This window comes from Lissotriton helveticus, chromosome 2_1, assembly GCF_964261635.1.
Source record: "Lissotriton helveticus chromosome 2_1, aLisHel1.1, whole genome shotgun sequence".
Lineage (NCBI taxonomy): Eukaryota > Metazoa > Chordata > Amphibia > Caudata > Salamandridae > Lissotriton > Lissotriton helveticus.
The window spans coordinates 1,519,354,648-1,519,372,950 of record NC_136059.1 but is presented as its reverse complement, the minus strand read 5'-3'; the positions used below and the strand labels follow the sequence as shown (position 1 = coordinate 1,519,372,950).

The 18,303-nt window shown below is 46.1% G+C and overlaps 1 protein-coding gene across 5 annotated transcripts in view; it reads right to left on the bottom strand.

The window, feature by feature from the left end:
- Positions 1–18,303, bottom strand: part of LOC144818747 (uncharacterized) — a 289,911-nt gene that overhangs the window by 72,999 nt on the left and 198,609 nt on the right. For all 5 annotated transcript variants that reach the window (XM_078676453.1, XM_078676450.1, XM_078676452.1 and 2 more), the window contains one exon: positions 13,679–13,789. In XM_078676453.1, coding sequence (XP_078532579.1) covers positions 13,679–13,789 — 111 coding nt within the window. The remainder of the gene's footprint in view (positions 1–13,678; positions 13,790–18,303) is intronic.

Here is an 18,303-nt window from a genome sequence, read left to right as displayed (position 1 = left end):
CAGATGCCATGGGAGTAGCCATGAGCGGCGAGATCTGAGGCGTCGGCTGCCGCGCTTATGACTTGATTGGCTACCAGACCACCCTCCTGTAGGATCTCGTGGAAGTCCTGCCGATCTTCCTTGGGGGAGCTTGTCGGTGACCTTGACAGGGAGTCCCAAAGAGATATATCATAATGCCCCAGGAGGGCTGAGGCACTTGCAATCTTCATTGATGACGCAGAAGTATTGCACATTTTCTGCCACAGGAGTGCATCTGTGTGCTGTCCTTTTCTGGAGGAACAGAAGATGAAGAGTATGCTGAGTGTGGGGAAACATCCTTTACAAAGCAACTTTTACCACGCAGTGCCTTTACGACGCAACTTTTACAACGCAAACCATTACAACGCATTGCGCTGGGGGGCGCTCTAGGATAGGGAATAGGTTTAATTTACTATCCAACACCTTCCCTACTATCCACGGGGACTGGAGTTGGAATAGTAAATTAAACTATTTACTATCCAGCGCCCCAAAGCACTATGCGTTGTAATGGTATGCGATGTAAAAACCGCGTTGTAAAAGCATGCGATGTAAAAGTATGCGTTGTAATGTCATACATCCCTGAGTGTGCCCTCATGGCGGCTGCCACAATGATGGAGTCCGCTGTGGAATCAGCTCTAAGTAACAAGGGGTCCTCGGCTGGAGCCTTATACTTCTTAGCAATCCTCGAGGGGACAGACCCCACGGTTGCAGGAGTAAGGAACGTGGCCATAGCTGGTTCCAAGAAACCTGGCACCAGAGGAAGCAGCGGTCTAGGAGCTGTACCATGGTGAAAAGTGTCAAAGATGATTGACGTGGGAACCACAGAAGTATGCAAAGTGATATTTAACTTCTGCGCTCCTCTACCAAGAGCCTCTGAGAAAGCTGCGATGTCATCGATGGAAGAGACCCTAGATGGAGGAGTCGATGAAAACGTCGGAGAATAGTCCCGGACAGAGGACCTCGTAAAAGAAAACCAGGTTGATGATCGTCTGCGTCTTCTCTTATGTGGACGTTCGTGAAGAGAGCTTTGACGACCCCTTGACCGTGATCGGTGTGAGGAAGGCGATCTTGGTCTTTTGGGGGGAAATCTGGAAGGTCTGGCAGGAGAACTTTTATCAGGAGATCCTGGATTGCGAGTATGTGCGGGAGTAGTCCGAGCCCAGACTTCTGCGGTCAGCTGTCCCGACACCCTGCAGCCATTGAGGTGAAAGACCGAAGGCCCTCTTCTCTGCAGGTCTAGGAGATTTCTCTGGTGAAATCTGCACGATATGAAGCCCTGGGGATGATGACTGGGCTCTAAAAGTCGATCTGGATCTAGACATTGACTTACGCAGGACCTCCTCCGAAACCTCTACAATTTTCTCCCTCAATGTCGAGTGCCTCGACGTCAATGAGGTCTGAGTCACAATCGGCGTTGATGTTCGTGGTGATCTGCTAGGGGATCGCCTTCCTGCCCTTGATGTTGGTCTCGACATTGACCTTCGACAGCGACATGGGGACCTCGACGTCGACTTCTCATGACGTCGGTGAGGGGTCGACCTTCTTGACGTCGTATCATGGGACCTTGGAGACGCTCTCGACGTCGACATGCCCACTTGCTGCGTGAATGTTCGCCATTGTGCCTCTCGACGCCGACCCCTTCGAGGGTGGCGGAGAGTGCCTCGACGTCAACGGAGTTTTCTCAGGTCTCTCAGGACCCACAGCCTTCGAGCCCGAGATGTTGTGCCTCAACGCCGACTTACTGGCATGCGGCGTAGGATCTTGACGTCGAGATGAGGATCTGTCCCTCGACGCTGAAGAGGGTCTCCGCCTCTTCGACGGCGACCTCGACGGCGAATCTCCTGTCACCTTCTTCTTTCTGGATTCAGGAGAGGTGGAACGTCGCAGTTTTCGGTGTTGCTTACTTGGAGAAGGTGCTCTGAAGTCTCCTGGGTCACCTCAATAGTGGCTTCTGTCCTTCTCCAGCTGGGCATGAAGCTTGATACGTTCCCTGTCACGCAGAGTCCGCCTGGAAAACTTCTGGCAATGATAGCAGTGGTCAGAATTGTGTGAAGATGGAAGACACACAATACACACTGAGTGTGGGTCTGCCAGTGCCATTTTCTTGCCAGAGGAAGGGCATTTCCTAAATAAAGCCGGCATTCTGACTGGAAATTTTTTGGGTAAAACCAAAAAACAGTAGAATATGCCTTTAGGAATAAGATAATGTCGTATTTTGTGAGAAAATTCTCAAGTAAAACACTTTCAGTCACAAAACTGAAGAGCTCAACCTCCAGGATCTTCACAGAAGGAGCCGGAAAAAAGAACTGACCTAACTGCCACCTGTGGTGCATCATGGGAGCAGGGGGTCTCCTACAGGTCTTAAAGGCACGGTACCCTAACTCTAATGCCTTAAAGGCAAGGTGTCAGTTTTCTTTGTTTCTTGTTACTCTGCTGCAGCCTACAGGCAACTGCCTGCAATTACAAGCTTTCTTTAGGGCAATAAAGCATTGTTGTATGACAATTATTTACTGCTTCCTCTTTTCCTTTTGGGTAAGGAGGGTATAGGTACTACAATGCAAACCTATGTAATTTTGGCATTTTTGCCATGTTGGAAACATTTTAGGCTGCAGCTATATGTTTTCACATATGCATATATATGTATATATATGTATTTTCTATATACACATGGGTATTATTCATAGATTATGACTATTAATGAGTATCCCCTGGATGAGAACTTTACTGCTTGCCCTGGTTTGATGTTTCTGAAAGGAGCCCACTGGAGTAGCTGTTTGCAGACCACATATGACCTTCGCAAGTCTGTATCTTTTTTACATCAACTTGGGGTCCAAAGAGATGTTCCCCATGAAACAGCAGGTTGACTAAATGTTGTTGAACGTCTGGGTTAAAGCCGGCACCACAATTCCAAGTTTGACTTCCAATTAGGACACTGGCATTAATACCCATTGGCATAGTGTCAGCAGCATCCAGGAAACAGCGGATAGTGGTGTTGGAAATTATTTTACCCTTTCTACAGTGTGTAGCTGCTTGTACAGTCATCCTCTTCCCGGTTTCATCTATCTTTTTGCTCTCTTTGTCTGGGGGGGGGGGGGATGCCTCCTGTACACCGGGCATTTGCATGCTTGTGCGGCTGGGCAACTAATGTGCCAAGTGGTAACTGTCCCTGAATGTACGTGGATAATTTGGGGAGTTAATATTTTTTGTCAAACTGTGATCTCTGCTGATTGTTTTTAGCATTTGCTTTAACATAACAAGGAACTGGACCGTGCTGTTTCCTACATAGAATCTCAACAAGGAAGTCTCTTCTTCCTCGATTACGTGCATGCCCGCCTTGGTCAGGTAGCTGCCCTCTGGATGACCTCATGGTTGGAAGCTGTGTCATAGCCAAGGGCCCTCTTCAAAGCCAGGATGAAGAGTCTAAAAGGTAACTCAGGACTCCTTCCCCATGTGAAGATCGAGGTGATCCCTCTAGAGAGCATGAAGAGGAGGTATCAAAAGATATGATGATGATGATGATGGAGGCAGAGAAGCAGGCAGAGGAGGTGGTGGAGGAGAAAGGAAACGTGGAGGAGAACATGAGGAGGAGATGGATTATGTGGGGGGGGGGGGCTGGTGCACCTGTCCTTGTACTTTTACTGCTTTTGGGTGTGGTGCAGAATCGAAATCAACCTCCTCTTCAAATGGCAGCCTTCTTTTCCTAAGCAGAGTGTGAGTTGACTTTGCTGGAGCCTTTGTTCCGGTTTTCCCTGTTTGGGGGATGAATAAACAAACGCTTTTACCCAGCATCAAGCTCATCCTGCAGGTGTTGAAGAATAGGTTGTTCGGAGTCATCCGATGCAGTGGACAAGCCTCTTTTTGGTGTTGATTGGGCTTTTGGAGTTGTTAGAGCGTTGATCTTGCTTTCGGCTTCAAGATCATTTTCAATGCTGGAATAGGTTTTGGCACTGCTGCGGAGTATGGTGTCTTAGCCGCCACTGGAAGGTCTTTAAGCCACGAAGGCCTGTGTGGAGTTTCAGACTAGAAGGCTGGCTCGGTTCCATGCCCGAAGGCAGAGACAGTCTCAGCTCTGACGTTTTTGCTCAGCGCCACCAATGGCCCAAAGACACTGGTGGTCCAGCTGAGTGTCACTGAGGCCCAAGGCTAGAGGCCTGGTCTTTACAATAGAGGTGGTCGCCCTCGAATCGAGGCTGCTGTGTGTGTTGAGGTGGTCCTCAGAGGAGACGGTGCTCAGTGTAACCTTTTGATTGCTGTGTAGCGTCTCAAGGGTCTTCCCTGCTATTCTTACTCAGACTCCGAGGCAAATTCCACCTCAAAATTCGAAGACAAATGGAGGAGCTCTGGCTCCGATGGCCCTGACTGTTCCTCCTCAACGTCCTACTTCCCAAAGATATCAGTAGTGTCTTAAGCCTGGTGCTGCATTCTCTGATGGCCCCACTTGTGCTCATGTTGGTGCCGAGGATCTTTTTGGACCTGAGAGTAAGGTAGGCCAAATACTTGATGTAGTCGTGCTCGGGGGAGACACACCGATTACAGACTTGGTGGTCATTAGTCCATTTGGAATGTCACAGTGGACAATACTAAAAAAGCCTCCTTTCAAACACTCTAGGTGTATTTTCATCTAGAAAGTTGGAGAGACAAGGCCAAATGCCCTAAAAAGGGCCTGAGGCACTAACTGGCGACCACCAAGGGCTTTAGATGCCTGATACGGAGAAGTGAGGTGAACTGGGTAATTCGTCATCTATGTGTTTTCTGATGCTACCGGGGTCGAAGAGATGAAAAGAAAAAGTCCAAAGAACTGTGCTGTCCGTGCTGAACACAGAGCCATGTCAATTCACATCCAGACCAGATGGCGGAAAAAAACAATCCAACAAAAGAGTTGATACCCAATGGCCAATTAAGGGAAGAGCCAGCATCAGTATACCTTATGATTCAAAAGACTTCTTTGAAGAAAAACAAGTTGCAGACGTCTGGGTCAACACTAGATGGCAGGAGTATGCAGAGCAGGTGTATCTACAGCAACACATGCTATGAGACGGTTGTTTCTCCTTCTTCCATCTCATAGCTGAATTCTGACTGACTGAAATCTGGATTTTTAAACTGGCTAAACAATTCTGATAAAGAATATTTGTCTTGCCCTATTATGAGGTATCAAAAGCTCAGCAAGTGATGAGAGTTCTTCAGGGAATTACTTTGAAGCATTAGAGAAGCTAAAACTTGAGTAGGTGATACGTATAACTATCAAACAACGGCCACCTCACATTGGGTGGGTGTATATCCGGATGTCATTGGAATACACCTTCTTTGTTAAAATACCCCTCACACACCAAAAGGGCCCTTGGTGTCGTGCTTCATCATCGGGGTCTTCCCGTCCCGCTGCGGGGCGGGGCAGTGCTGCGACAGGCGGATACGCCGGAGCACCTTCAGGTGGAAGTGCTATGTGTTGGGAGTGAGTGTCAGTGGGGTCAGGAGTGATATAATAGTGAGTTGTTAAAAAATACCTGGCCTAGTGGAAAAAGAAATTTTAATAAACACTGGCTGGTATTGTTAAAAGAAAAAGTGAAGCGGAGAGATGGAGCTAGTTAATGGGCTCTCTCTCTTTTTTCAAGACTCCACCAATGAAGGCACCGAGCAGTCAGATACAGGTTTGAAAAAACACTTTCACCCCGTTAGACTCCACCATTCCTGTAGAACTGCTGACCTTCGAGAAAGCAGTAATGGATGATCTTGAGAAGTTACCCACCGGTGATAAGATCGCCTTTCGGAACACTTCTAGGCAAGAACAAGCTGCACCGCAGGAACTTGCGAATAACCAAACTATAGTGATCAAGCCAGCCGACAAGGGTGGGGCCACGGTTGTACAATCCTACAGTAACTATGACAGGGAATGCAGGAAACTGCTGGATGATGAACGTAATTATCAGGAACTAAGAGACGATCCATCTGAGGAAGTGAGGATATCGACCAAGATCATGATCGAGGAAGCCAGAGCTAATGATTGGCTAACTAGAAAAGAGAGTGAGTTTCTAGTCCAAGATAAACCAAAAGTACCATACTTTTACACGATACCCAAGATTCACAAGGACGCCCCCTATCCACCTGGGCGTCCTATAGTGTCCGGTATCAACTCAATCTTAATAATAATATAATAATAAAAGAGCTTATAGAGCGCTCAGTAACGCCATCGCGGCGTGTCCCCGCGCTGAAGCTATCAGTGAAACAGCATGACATAAGAGCCTATGATCTACGCAGTGTATAGTAGTGTTTTAAGCATGGCCCTAAACCTCGCTTCACTGCTCTCTAGTCTCAGAGCAGGGGGAAGTTTATTCCATTGTTGAGCTGCTAGGAGCGCAAAGGATCGTCCACCTAATCTAGCCTTCCTTATCCTGGGGACTGTCAGCAGTCCGGCACCCTCCGAACGGAGGGTCCTAGTTGGTTCATATCGGCTGACTAAATCCTTTAGGTATGCGGGCGGCCTGTCCCAGACAATTCGGTGACAGAAGAGGAGGCACTTAAACAACACACGTTTCTTAACAGGCAGCCAATGAAGCGCATCCAGCGCCTTTTGCGAGTTAGCTCTCCTAGGTCTTCTTAACACCAGTCTGGCGGCGGAGTTCTGTATGACTTGTAGGCGGCCTAGGCTGCCCTCGGTTGCCCCTAGGAACAAAATGTTTCCATAGTCCAACCGCGAGGTCACCAGTGCCTGTGTTAGTGTCCTTCTGGCCGCTAAAGGTAGGAGGTCTAAGGTTTTATTTAGGGTCTTTAGTATTCCAAAACATTTGCCCACAAGACACCTTATGTGGCCATCATATGAGAGAGAGGGGTTCATCCAGATTCCTAAATTCTTAGCCTCCTCACACGGTATAGGAGTAGGGCCCAGGCATGAAGGCCACCACTCAGCTGACCAGTTTTCGCTTTTTCCCCCCACCACCAACACCTCTGTTTTAGAGCCATTGAGCTTTAAGCAATGGGAGTCCATCCACTCAGCTAATGCCTGCATACAGGATTTAAAGTTGGTGGGGGTGTTAGAGGTGTTCTGCGATAAGGAGATCAGCAGCTGGGTGTCGTCGGCGTACGACACCAATTCCACCCCAAATGATTGTACAACTTTCGCCAGGGAGGCCATATAAAGATTAAAAAGAGTGGGGCTCAGAGCTGAGCCCTGAGGCACTCCCTGATCTAATGGCATCTCAACTGAGCGACATGTCCCTTGCTGTACCTGGAAACATCTTTCCGTGAGGAATGACTGTAACCAGCACAGCGCAGGACCAACGACCCCGGCTTCGCTCAGACACCGTAGCAGGATGGAGTGCGCTACGGTGTCAAAAGCCGCGCTTAGGTCGAGCATGATCAGGGCCATTGTATGACCTGCATCTGCCCCTGCTCTTAAGGTCTCAGTGGCTCGAAGGAGAGCCGTCTCCGTAGAGTAGCCCGCCCTAAATCCTGATTGTGAGGGATGAAATAGATTCCATCTCTCCAGGTGCTCCGTAAGCTGAGCGTTGACCACCTTCTCAGCCACCTTCGCCACGTACGGCAATAAGGAAATAGGTCTGAGGTTTTCCAGCACCTCCACGCTTACATTCGGTTTTTTCCTTATTGGCAGTACTATGGCCTTCTTCCACTCCATAGGGACTTGTTGAGTGAAAAAGGAGGTTTGTAAGACGTGTCTGATGTGGGGTTCCAGGGCTGTCAGGCCTTCTGAGATGACCCAGGCCGGAGCCGGATCGTTGGGGGAACCGGACTTCACGCTTCGACAGATCTTTATTAGCTTGTCAGCTGCGGGAACCTCGAAGGTTAGTAATGAGGAATCAGGGGCTGCAGGTGAGCTACCTGCTATAAAATCTATGCCCTTATCTGGTTGTTGGGAGAAGGAGGCATAAATCGCTTTAACTTTGTTAGAGAAAAAGTCAGCGACTCTATTACATCCCTCCTTAGAGGCCTTTGTGGGGGTGTTAAAGCTAGAGACTGAAGATATTTCTTTGTATATTTTGAACAGTTCACGCGAGGAGCTCTCGGCAGCCTCAATGCGTGTGTGGAAGTATTTGGCTTTAGCTCTGCGCACCGCATACTGATAGCTTCGGTGAGCTGAGCTATAACTGTTTTTTGCTTGTTCACTCGGGTTCTTTCTCCAGCTCCTTTCAAGTTTTTTACAATTAGACTTGATTTGCTGGAGTTCAGGGGTGAACCAAGGGGCAGTACGTTGTCTGCCTTCTCTAGCTTTACCCTTGCTCATGGGAGCTATCTCATCCAAGGTGGCAGTCACAAGTAGATTAAATTCCTTGTTCGCCTGATCACTGTCCGTGGCACACAATGGTTGTGCTTTCTGGATGGCACCTATGAAGTTTTCCTGGGAGTACTGTCTCCATTTACGTCTCATAATATTTCCCATCCCATTCTCAATAGCCCTAACAGGCTGGTAAAAACATTGGAAAGGGACCAGGAAGTGGTCGGTCCAGGGGAGCTGACAAGGAGTAAGTACTTTTATCATGTCCCAACTAGCGAAAATAGGGTCCAAGCAGTGCCCCCTCTGATGTGTAGCTGCAACACTTAGCAGGTTAAGCTGTATTTCTTGTAGGACAAGACGAACATCCTCTGCCTCCTTCTGTGAGGGATCCTCTAGGTGTAGATTCAGGTCACCCAACACCAATACTTTATTGTGTTTAATCGCAGTCTGAGCAACCCCTTCTAGTAAACTACTACGGAAGTTGCCCAGAGAGCCAGGAGGTCTGTATATTAGGATGCCCGATATTGCCTGGTTTTGAGTCAATTTAATACTAAATTCACCTGCTTCGCTGTCATCAATTTTTACTGGTTTTAAAACACACTCAAAAGGGTATTTGACAATGATGGCGATGCCACCTCCCCTTCCTTTTTCTCTATCAAGTCTGTGGAGGGTGTAGCCTGGCGGATTAGTATCCCCTATATCTGGATCAGAGTGTTCTCCTAACCAGGTTTCAGTTAAAAATAATATATGCATGTCCTCATCCAATAAGAGATCCCACAGCTGGAGGGCATGTTTGCTGACGGATCTACAGTTTAAAAGACCCCCTTTTGCAATAATCGCTTCAGGGTCAGGGACATCGGGCGCTAAACATCTTCCTCTGAATGAACAGTGAGGACAAGGACCCAGGTCCAGTGGCTCCATCGCGTGGCGACATAGGGTAGATAAAACGGGGCAGAGGTCTCTCAGCCTCTTACTTGTGTAGGACTGACTGCGACACGCGCGAGATGTAGGGGTTTGGGCCCCTGGCCCCGGTCGGTCACGGACGGGCGCAGACGGGCTTGGCTTAGGCGCGGCTTCGGCGCGCGTCCGGCGCGCCCGCTGCGCCAGCCCGCTGCGCCGTCTGAACCCTACGCACATTTTATAGGTGATGAGGAGGGTGGGAGGCCGGCGCGACTAGAGCGCAGCCCCTGCCCACACCCAAGATGGCGCCCGCCGCCGCCTCAACCGGGAGTAAAAAACGGCTGGGCGAGGCTGTCAGCGACAAGAGTAGCGTGTGTAGGGGTGTCAGAGTGCCTCAAAAACAATTCCCACTTTATTCTAGGAATAAAAGCCCCCCTCAGATTAAAATTTGTAGCAGTCACAAAACACGATCTAAAATCACAATGCTATCGCTGGTACAGCAGAGGCTCGATGCTGCTCGTCTGATAGCTCGCAGCCCTAGTCCTCCCTCTAGGGAGAGCTCTAACAGGCTTGGAACCACTATCGAAGTTTGCTGACGCATTCCTCCGGCCAATTGTCCAAAACACTGATACCTATCTCAGGGACACCAAGGCAATCCTCCAATTGATAAAAGAAGTTCCTTTTGACCCAGATCATGATCTCCTGGTGGGTCTCGACGTGGAGAGCCTATATACAAGCCTCCCACATAACGTTGGAGATAATAGAGGAAGTACTTTTCTCCACACCATGGGATTACCACACCCTCAGACAAGTGGTCCTTGAGTGCATCTCTCTGTCCCTCACGAAAAATTTCTTCCAATATGAGGACACTTTCTACCTCCAAAGACATGGAACCAGCATGGGGAGCACCTGTGCTCCTAGTCTGGCGGGTCTATACGTGCACCACCTGGAATCCACAAAAATTCTGGAACAGAGCAATCCCTACAGACATCATGTACTTACATGGAAAAGGTACATAGATGACATTTTTGTCATCTGGAGGGGCGACCAAGACTCCGTTACCCGGTTCATGAGTTGGCTGAACCAACAGGATCAGTTCCTGAAATTTACACATACGGCTTCCAACAAAAATCTGGTGTTTCTAGACTTAAACATCTACCCCAAAGAAGGTAAACTTGCAACAAGTACTCACTTCAAACCAACAGCTAAGAACAGTCTACTCCTGTACAGTAGCTTCCATCCACGCCATTTACGGGAGAACCTCCCGTATGGACAGTTCCTCCGCCTACGGCGTAACTGTAGCAGTATTGATGACTTTAAAACACAAGCGGCGGATTTGGAGTGTAAACTCTTGAACAGGCAGTACCCCACAAACATTGTTCGTAAAGGCCTCAAACGTGCACGTAACAACAACAGGGAAGCACTTTTGGAGGATACCGAAGGGAAGGAACCAGATCCTCGCCCCATCTGCGTAACAACTTATAACACAAACTCCAACCAGATCACTAAGATCGTGAACAAACATTGGAGAGTGTTATCCTGTGGTAAATTGAATTTTCCCAAACCTATGTTTTCACATAGGAGGGGAATGAACCTGAAGGATCTTCTGGTTCATACCAGACCTAAAGCAACTGGTGCAATTGAACCCTCCAGAATAGCAGGTGTCAGTGGACACCACCCTTGTGGCACTTGTGTATCTTGCCAATACACGCAAAAGAGCAGAAGTATCACTTTTTCTAACAAATCTACATGGGAACAGCGAGTCTTCACTAATTGCAATAGCCGCAATGTGGTGTACCTAATCACATGTCCCTGCAACAAGGAGTACGTGGGCATGACCAGCAGACCCGTGAAGATTCGTATGGGTGAACATCGCAGCAATGTGCGCTGCAACAGGACTACCACGAAAATGTCAGCACACTTTGCTACTGTTGGACACAGTGTCCACGACCTGAAATGGACAGTCATCGAGGCCTTTCCCAATGATAGAGACCTTCTATCGAAAGAACAACGCTGGGTGTACCGTTTGGGGACACACCGCACAGGCCTGAATGACGACATTCCGTGGGCCCAACTGAATACCTAGGGTCTGCTGTGTGAGATACAGCCTCTGACACCAGAGCCCACATAAAAGTGTCCTGGATAACATTTTTGTCGCTATATTGCTTCCCCCCCCCCCCCCCCCCCCAGGTTCTACCTCTTCCAGTCTGTCCTATATTGGATTGCATTTGCAAATAATAACAACCACAAGCAATTAGCTTTTGACTACAAAACTCTCCATGGTTCTGCCTCTCCCTAGTCTTTAACTAACTGACAGTGTACATGTTTATAAGCTACCAAAGTATGGTTGTAACCCAACAAAACTGAAATCTATCCCTAACATTGTTACTCTATCCATGCCTGAATATGCCCCCGTTTTTTAGCCAGTTCCAATGCACGGAGTCGCGTGACTTCCATGAACACCATCATGGGGGTAGTTGTGCGCATGCGTTGGGCCACAGTGTTACCACGACGCGCATGCGCGCGGCGCCAGTGATCCGACGCATGCGCAGTGCACAATGCATTCGCGCCGTGTATCAATACGCGGCGCCGAGCTAGTCTTCACCTTTCCCGAGTATCCCAGGTTAGAAGCGGCAACGAACTTTAGTATAAAGTAAGGACCGGAGCTCTACATTTTAACGATCCTTAGATCTGAATTGCATACAAAGGGGCGGGGGGTGGACCTACCTACCAACCATTCAAGTATGGCCGCCCGCCTCACTGCCCTTCTGGACCTTTGCAAATTCGGCGGGCTTTTCCTAGCTAATTGACCAATTATCCAATTACTGGAGTATATAAAAACTCGCCGCTTCCATCCTCCCTCATAACCACGGAAGCAGCAGACGAAGGAGGAAGCACAAGCGTGCGAGGGGCACAGTAAGTACGGCATAGCCGTTCTCAATAGGACGAACTTTTGTATCCCAGCAATACACTTACCTGGTGATACAACTAATGGGACAGAATTACATTGTACCCTCTCTCTCATCCCCTTTGCAGTTGGGACCCCACTATACCCTTCTGTCTAAAGCTGGCTCATGAGGCATTGATTCCTCCATTGATAAGTATGTATTTGAATTCCTCCACCCCTGGCTATTCACATCCCTCATGTATTACTTACTCTGTGTGTGTGACTGTGTGTGTCTGAAGAAATGCTTCAAATTCCTTCACTATTCATGCTTGATCCCTTACTGCATACCGGTATATCTGTGTGTGTGTCTCTTTCCCCTTACAGGTGACCTAGAGTCAAGCGCATTCTGGGATCGGCGCAATTTTTAATCAGTTTTTCTTATCTTGCAGGCATACTACATTATTAGTGTGGTAGCATAAAAGTGTTGTAATTATTAATTGTAGTTACACACATAGTCTTTTTGCACTTTTTTGTATATACACCTTTTCTACCTCTGTGGAGAAAACACTAGTGAGTGACAGGGGGATCTCCCCAAGGTCCTGACGAAGAGGCCTTGCGCCTCAAAACATGTTGACCCACATAGGAGAGAGAGCCCATTAACTAGCTCCATCTCTCCGCTTCACTTTTTCTTTTAACAATACCAGCCAGTGTTTATTAAAATTTATTTTTCCACTAGGCCAGGTATTTTTTAACAACTCACTATTATATCACTCCTGACCCCACTGACACTCACTCCCAACACATAGCACTTCCACCTGAAGGTGCTCCGGCGTATCCGCCTGTCGCAGCACTGCCCCGCCCCGCAGCGGGACGGGAAGACCCCGATGATGAAGCACGACACCAAGGGCCCTTTTGGTGTGTGAGGGGTATTTTAACAAAGAAGGTGTATTCCAATGACATCCGGATATACACCCACCCAATGTGAGGTGGCCCTTGTTTGATTGACCTGAATCCCTGTTAAGAGGAGGACGTGCCCACCTCGGTGCCCATTGGCACCACCTCTTCACTCCCCCCTTTTGATTTCTTTGTTGTTTGATACGTATAACTAGTCTGTTAAAGTATTAATCAGAAAACCCACACTCCTTTAGCAAAGATCTTACACTGAGATGGTCACTGCCAATAGCGAACAACACTGTTACAGACATCAAGGTTTATCAAGTGCCCAGTACCAACATGACATGGTGGTTTAATTTGGAGGTGAGAACTTTATATGAGATAACCAAACAGTGTTACAGCATGTGCCCAAGTGGGTTACATATTGAAGTCCACAACAGAAAGAGAATTGCTGAGCCATGCTTTGTGTGTATGTATAAATGTGTGTGTGTGTGTGTGTGTGTGTGTGTGTGTGTGTGTGTGTGTGTGTGTGTGTGTGTGTGTGTGTGTGTGTGTGTGTGTGTGTGTGTGTGTGTGTGTGTGTGTATATATATATATATATATATATATATATATATATATATATATATATATATATATATATATATAGATACATACACACATATGTATATACACACATATATATATATACACACACACCCAACTGAAGCATAGCACTTTTTTAGATTTGATGGAGGTAAGCTCTATTAACTCACCTGCTGGCCTACTAGTGGACTCTATTATCTCTACATCGGGGGGACCTGAGGAACTGGTCTCTTCATCCTCGTCTATGCACACTACGACGGTTGCTGGACTAACGGCACGTCCTGTTAATTAGAATAAAAAACAAGTTAACCAAAAAAGTAAAGAAATGTAGTGATCAGGGGTTCTTAGCGGTATATTCACTATGACATTTTTGAGTATGAAAAGCAATACTCCTGTAGTACTATTTTATGTACTCTTACATACCTTTGTAAATTGGCCTCAAAAATATTAACTTGGAATAGAGAAGGAATAGTCATAAACAGCACAAACAGAAAGGACTGCGCCCTCAGCATTTATAGTAATAGAAAGTTGGACATTCCAGGGCCAACTCAGAAAGGCATATAATAGTACCTAAAATAGTATTCCGATAGTACTACTTGCCATACTCATCAATGTTTTTGTGAATAAACCCCATAATATAATAAGCCATCATTCTTACCAATTCCCTGGAGCCTACATTACCTAGTGTCTGGTCTAAAGTCTCCCTTTTATGGTACCAACTCTTACGGGCAGATTATCTAGATATCTCTCAAGGATCAGACCTAAGGTAAAAAGGCCATAAAGCCTCTATTAAATAACGTTACAAAAAAAGAGAACATGGTTATGAAATGCCTTTGCTCCTGTGGAGTGGCACCAATAAAATCGAGACTATAGGCACCCTAATGTCATACCAATAACTGATGTACGGCACAGCCCAATGGGAAATGGAGACTGGCAAAGCTTTTGCTAGAGGCAAATTTCTAAGAAAATTCACAGCCTAGAAATGTAGCTATGCTGATCAGTGTGGCCAGTGTAACTTCTCAAACCACATCCCACTTCGGTTGCCTTGCTGTTGCGATGGCGGTCTGAGCCCAACACTAATCTCAAATATCTCTAGTTTTGAAGAATGGAAGATTCCAGCCCATTAATGGATCTAGCAGAGTTCACTAACAGTACGAGCCAAGGAGGTGACTATCAAGATGAACATAGCTAAGGCAATAAATCTTCATCTTTTAAGGGAGCCATGGGTATCACTACCATCAGTAGGATAATGACCAGGTGCCATTCAAAATGATGCTGTTTTAAGAGACGACAGATGTTTAACTCACTTGAATTTAACTCTCAACAGTGTTGAAAATCAAAAACATATGGCTCTTTAGTAGAATTTCTATATTTCACTACAACTGACTCTCTTACTAGTTGTAATGTGAATGAGGTGAAAAGTCAATCTACCTGATCCTACACTCTCTTCCTAACCACTGTTAACCGTATCGCTTTGGAAATGTGTTTCTTCCCTGGGGTTTCTTGGGTATGTAAATCCTGTTATATATAAACTGGACATTAAACTTACCAAAGATAATGTGAAGAAGTAAGCCAGTGTCAAAACTAAAAGCAAGATTCTGCATTCCCTGAGCAAGTGGACAAGAATGAAACACAATGACAGACAAGGGTGGACAACTTAGCACATGTGTGTGTGGCAGCCCTCTGTTCTTGTAAATTGAAACAATTTAATACTCCTGAATACACTGCCTAAACAGAGTTCGGCTCCAGGTTATTTTCCCTTCTAACACTGTGCTCTACAACCAGATGTCTGTCACATTTTATTCTGTTAGATTAGACAACTTGGCCTGACAATCTCACCTCTCTCATTTCCTTCTTATCTGTACAAGGCAAAGCGTAAACAATTCTCAATCTATTGGAGGATTTACACCAAGTCAGCCTGGCTGTTAGGAAAAAATTTGGCTAGAACAGCAGATCACATCCATCCCCAGCTATAGTGCCAGGACTCTACTCAGAAGTTTATGCGCCACAGGAGGGGAAATTGGAGACAGAGAAAGAGGGAAGGCACATGGAAGCCTAAATCGATGGTATGGGGCAATCAATTTAACCCTTGCCTATCTAATACATAGAGACCACACATGCACACTGAATGGGAGGTGAAATATTCTAACCATCCTAGCAGGGGAACTAAGTCAACCATCATTTCACAACGGTTGCCTAGTAACTCTCATGAGGAAGCAGTGTAGCCACACCTCTGAATGTTATGTTATGTATATTTGTACAGCACACAACACGCTAGGGAGGGTATCCTGGCGTTGAAGGAGGAGCTGTATGGGCCGTGCTGGGTAAAGAGCCAGGTATTCAGTATCTTACAGATTTCAAGAACTGAGGATGCTGCTCTGATGTTCAGGGGAGGTACATTCCAGGGTTTAGGAGCGAGGTTGAGGAAGGCACGACAGCTGGATCTGGTGTTACATACCCGGGACGCGGAATATCTGTTTGCCATGGAACTTATTACTTTTGCAATACTGACCAGTGCAGAGAGTGTTGCCACACAGTGCAACTGGGCAATACAACTCGGAGAAGGTACGTTTTTAACAAGGGACCCTTCTTCATTTCCATTTCCATGCAAGTAAAGTTCAGAGCTAATTGTATGATTGAATCCAGAGTTCTCGTAAACACATTTATATTATTTTCAAGATCTCGGTGGAACATTTGGAGCCTTTTAATTAAGTACTATAATCTGGTGGAATCTTTCCTGCTAACATCAAGATTCACAGGGTTTTGGTGGTACTGGTTAAGGCAATTGAGAGCATGTTTTTCTTTCATGCTCTGAAATGAATAGGAGGAAGTGGCCTTTCCTGGTATCTCAACTTTAAAGTTGGTCTATTATGGAATTCCAGGATTCTGCTTTTTGCCATCTACAAGTACATCTAAATTAAATCTAACAGGTCCAATTGGCTGCTATTGTGACCAAATTTTAGATGACTTATTAAAGTATTCGATGAATGGGGAATGGGCGCAAGAACATTCCTGACCAGTGATAGTGGGATGAATAACCAAGGAACCCAACACTTGCCTATTCAGAGCTCACACTGCCAACATGTCTAAGAGGAAAACATTAAAAAGAACCCGAGTGCACATCTTCCACTGGTACACTACAGGGTTTGGTGCCAGTAATGTTGAGTTTATACTTTTTATTTATACAAGATAGAATGTGAAGAGGAAGTTGCTGCAATTTACAGCATGCTCCTAGAGCTCCACTGGCAGCAACCTGGTCTCAGCAGAGTCCACCATAACCGCCTTCCATCTGAGAGGCCTCCAACCCTTTGGGAAGGTTTCCTTTTTCTGCACATCAAGAAAGATGCAAGGGAAGAGCTATAGCTATTATTAGGTCCCCGGAATAAAGCTATTCTTCATCAAACCAAAGCTAGAGTGTCCTATCAATGTGCCCCATGCTAAAGTAAATAATCTCCGGATGGTTTGGAATGACCAGCCAGATACAGGTTTGCAAATATGGAGGCAAGACACTGTTTTCGAGAGGAATAAGAACATCTTGTGGGGAGGTAAAAAGCAGACCTAGGGCTCACTTCACTATGGTTAAAGGATAAAATGGTCTCAAGACAGTAATTAGTAAGGTTTGTGGAGAACTAAAGTCAAAGATTGGCTAGCTGAGCCTGTAACAGGACATGGACAGGGGAGCAAACACCCAAATCAGGCAGGAATTTACACAGACTTTCTGGGTGCACAATTGGTGATAAGGGTGTGTGAATAATGGTTAAGAAAATTGGTTGAGTCATTAACTGCTGCAGTTTTTGGAATAAGGGGGTAGGAATAATGAAATCCTTAAGATCTATTTTCTTTTTAACTACATATACAGGAAAAGTTATATTGTGATATTCCACTCAGAGTGCTGAAAAGTGCCACTTGCCACAGTTATGAGCAACAGAACAGGTGTATACTGAAGCTATGGTAAACTCAACAGTCCAAGGAATACTTAGTAATCAGGCTCCAGTCGCAAAAAACAGAGAGCACACTTCAAAACAGCAGCAACATGCTTAGTGATGAAATATGCATATGCATTCAACTCAATCAGGCAAGACTGACAGTGGTAATTGGCTTTCAAAGACCGATTTTGAATCAGGAGTAAGTCTTGTTATCCAGGGTAAAAAGGAAAACAATGCTGTGCACAAAAAGTGATTTGATCCACCTGTTTAATTGAAGTACATGTCGACCTAGACTGAGTGGTTTGCAACAATTTTGGGGCTGATTCTGTCACAAAAGTTCACTACATGAAGTCCACTTCCTCTGGACTGCTTAAAACAATGAATCAAAGGGGCCTTTGGGTGCATCCATTTTGGAGATCACATGTAGCATGTGATTGGATGTAGATGCCACGTTACCAAAGAAAAGTCTGTTCTCTCTTGCAGGGACACATTAAGGAAGCAAAACACACAGCTGCCCTCAATTCAGCTTGTGCCTTACTTACCTAAGGTAATTTATTTACACATGAGGACCACTTTGGGGGTATGAGATTTAAGAAAATAAATGCATGTTAAGCTGAAACTTTGTTTTGTCCTACACAGACCTGCATGTTTATTATGGCTGCATTTGAAATCTCGAAAAGTGGTTTGCTTTTGTGAGCTCATTTTACTATGGAATGCCATAGGATGCCCCAAGTCTTGTTTTAAAACTAACTATTAAAAGTCCCTTCTGTCAGGGGTGCGTCTACCTGGTCATTAGAGGATATTGTATCTACTTAAAACCTTTTATGATGGTAAAAAGTCGATCAACTTCCCACTAAAAAGTGTTGAAG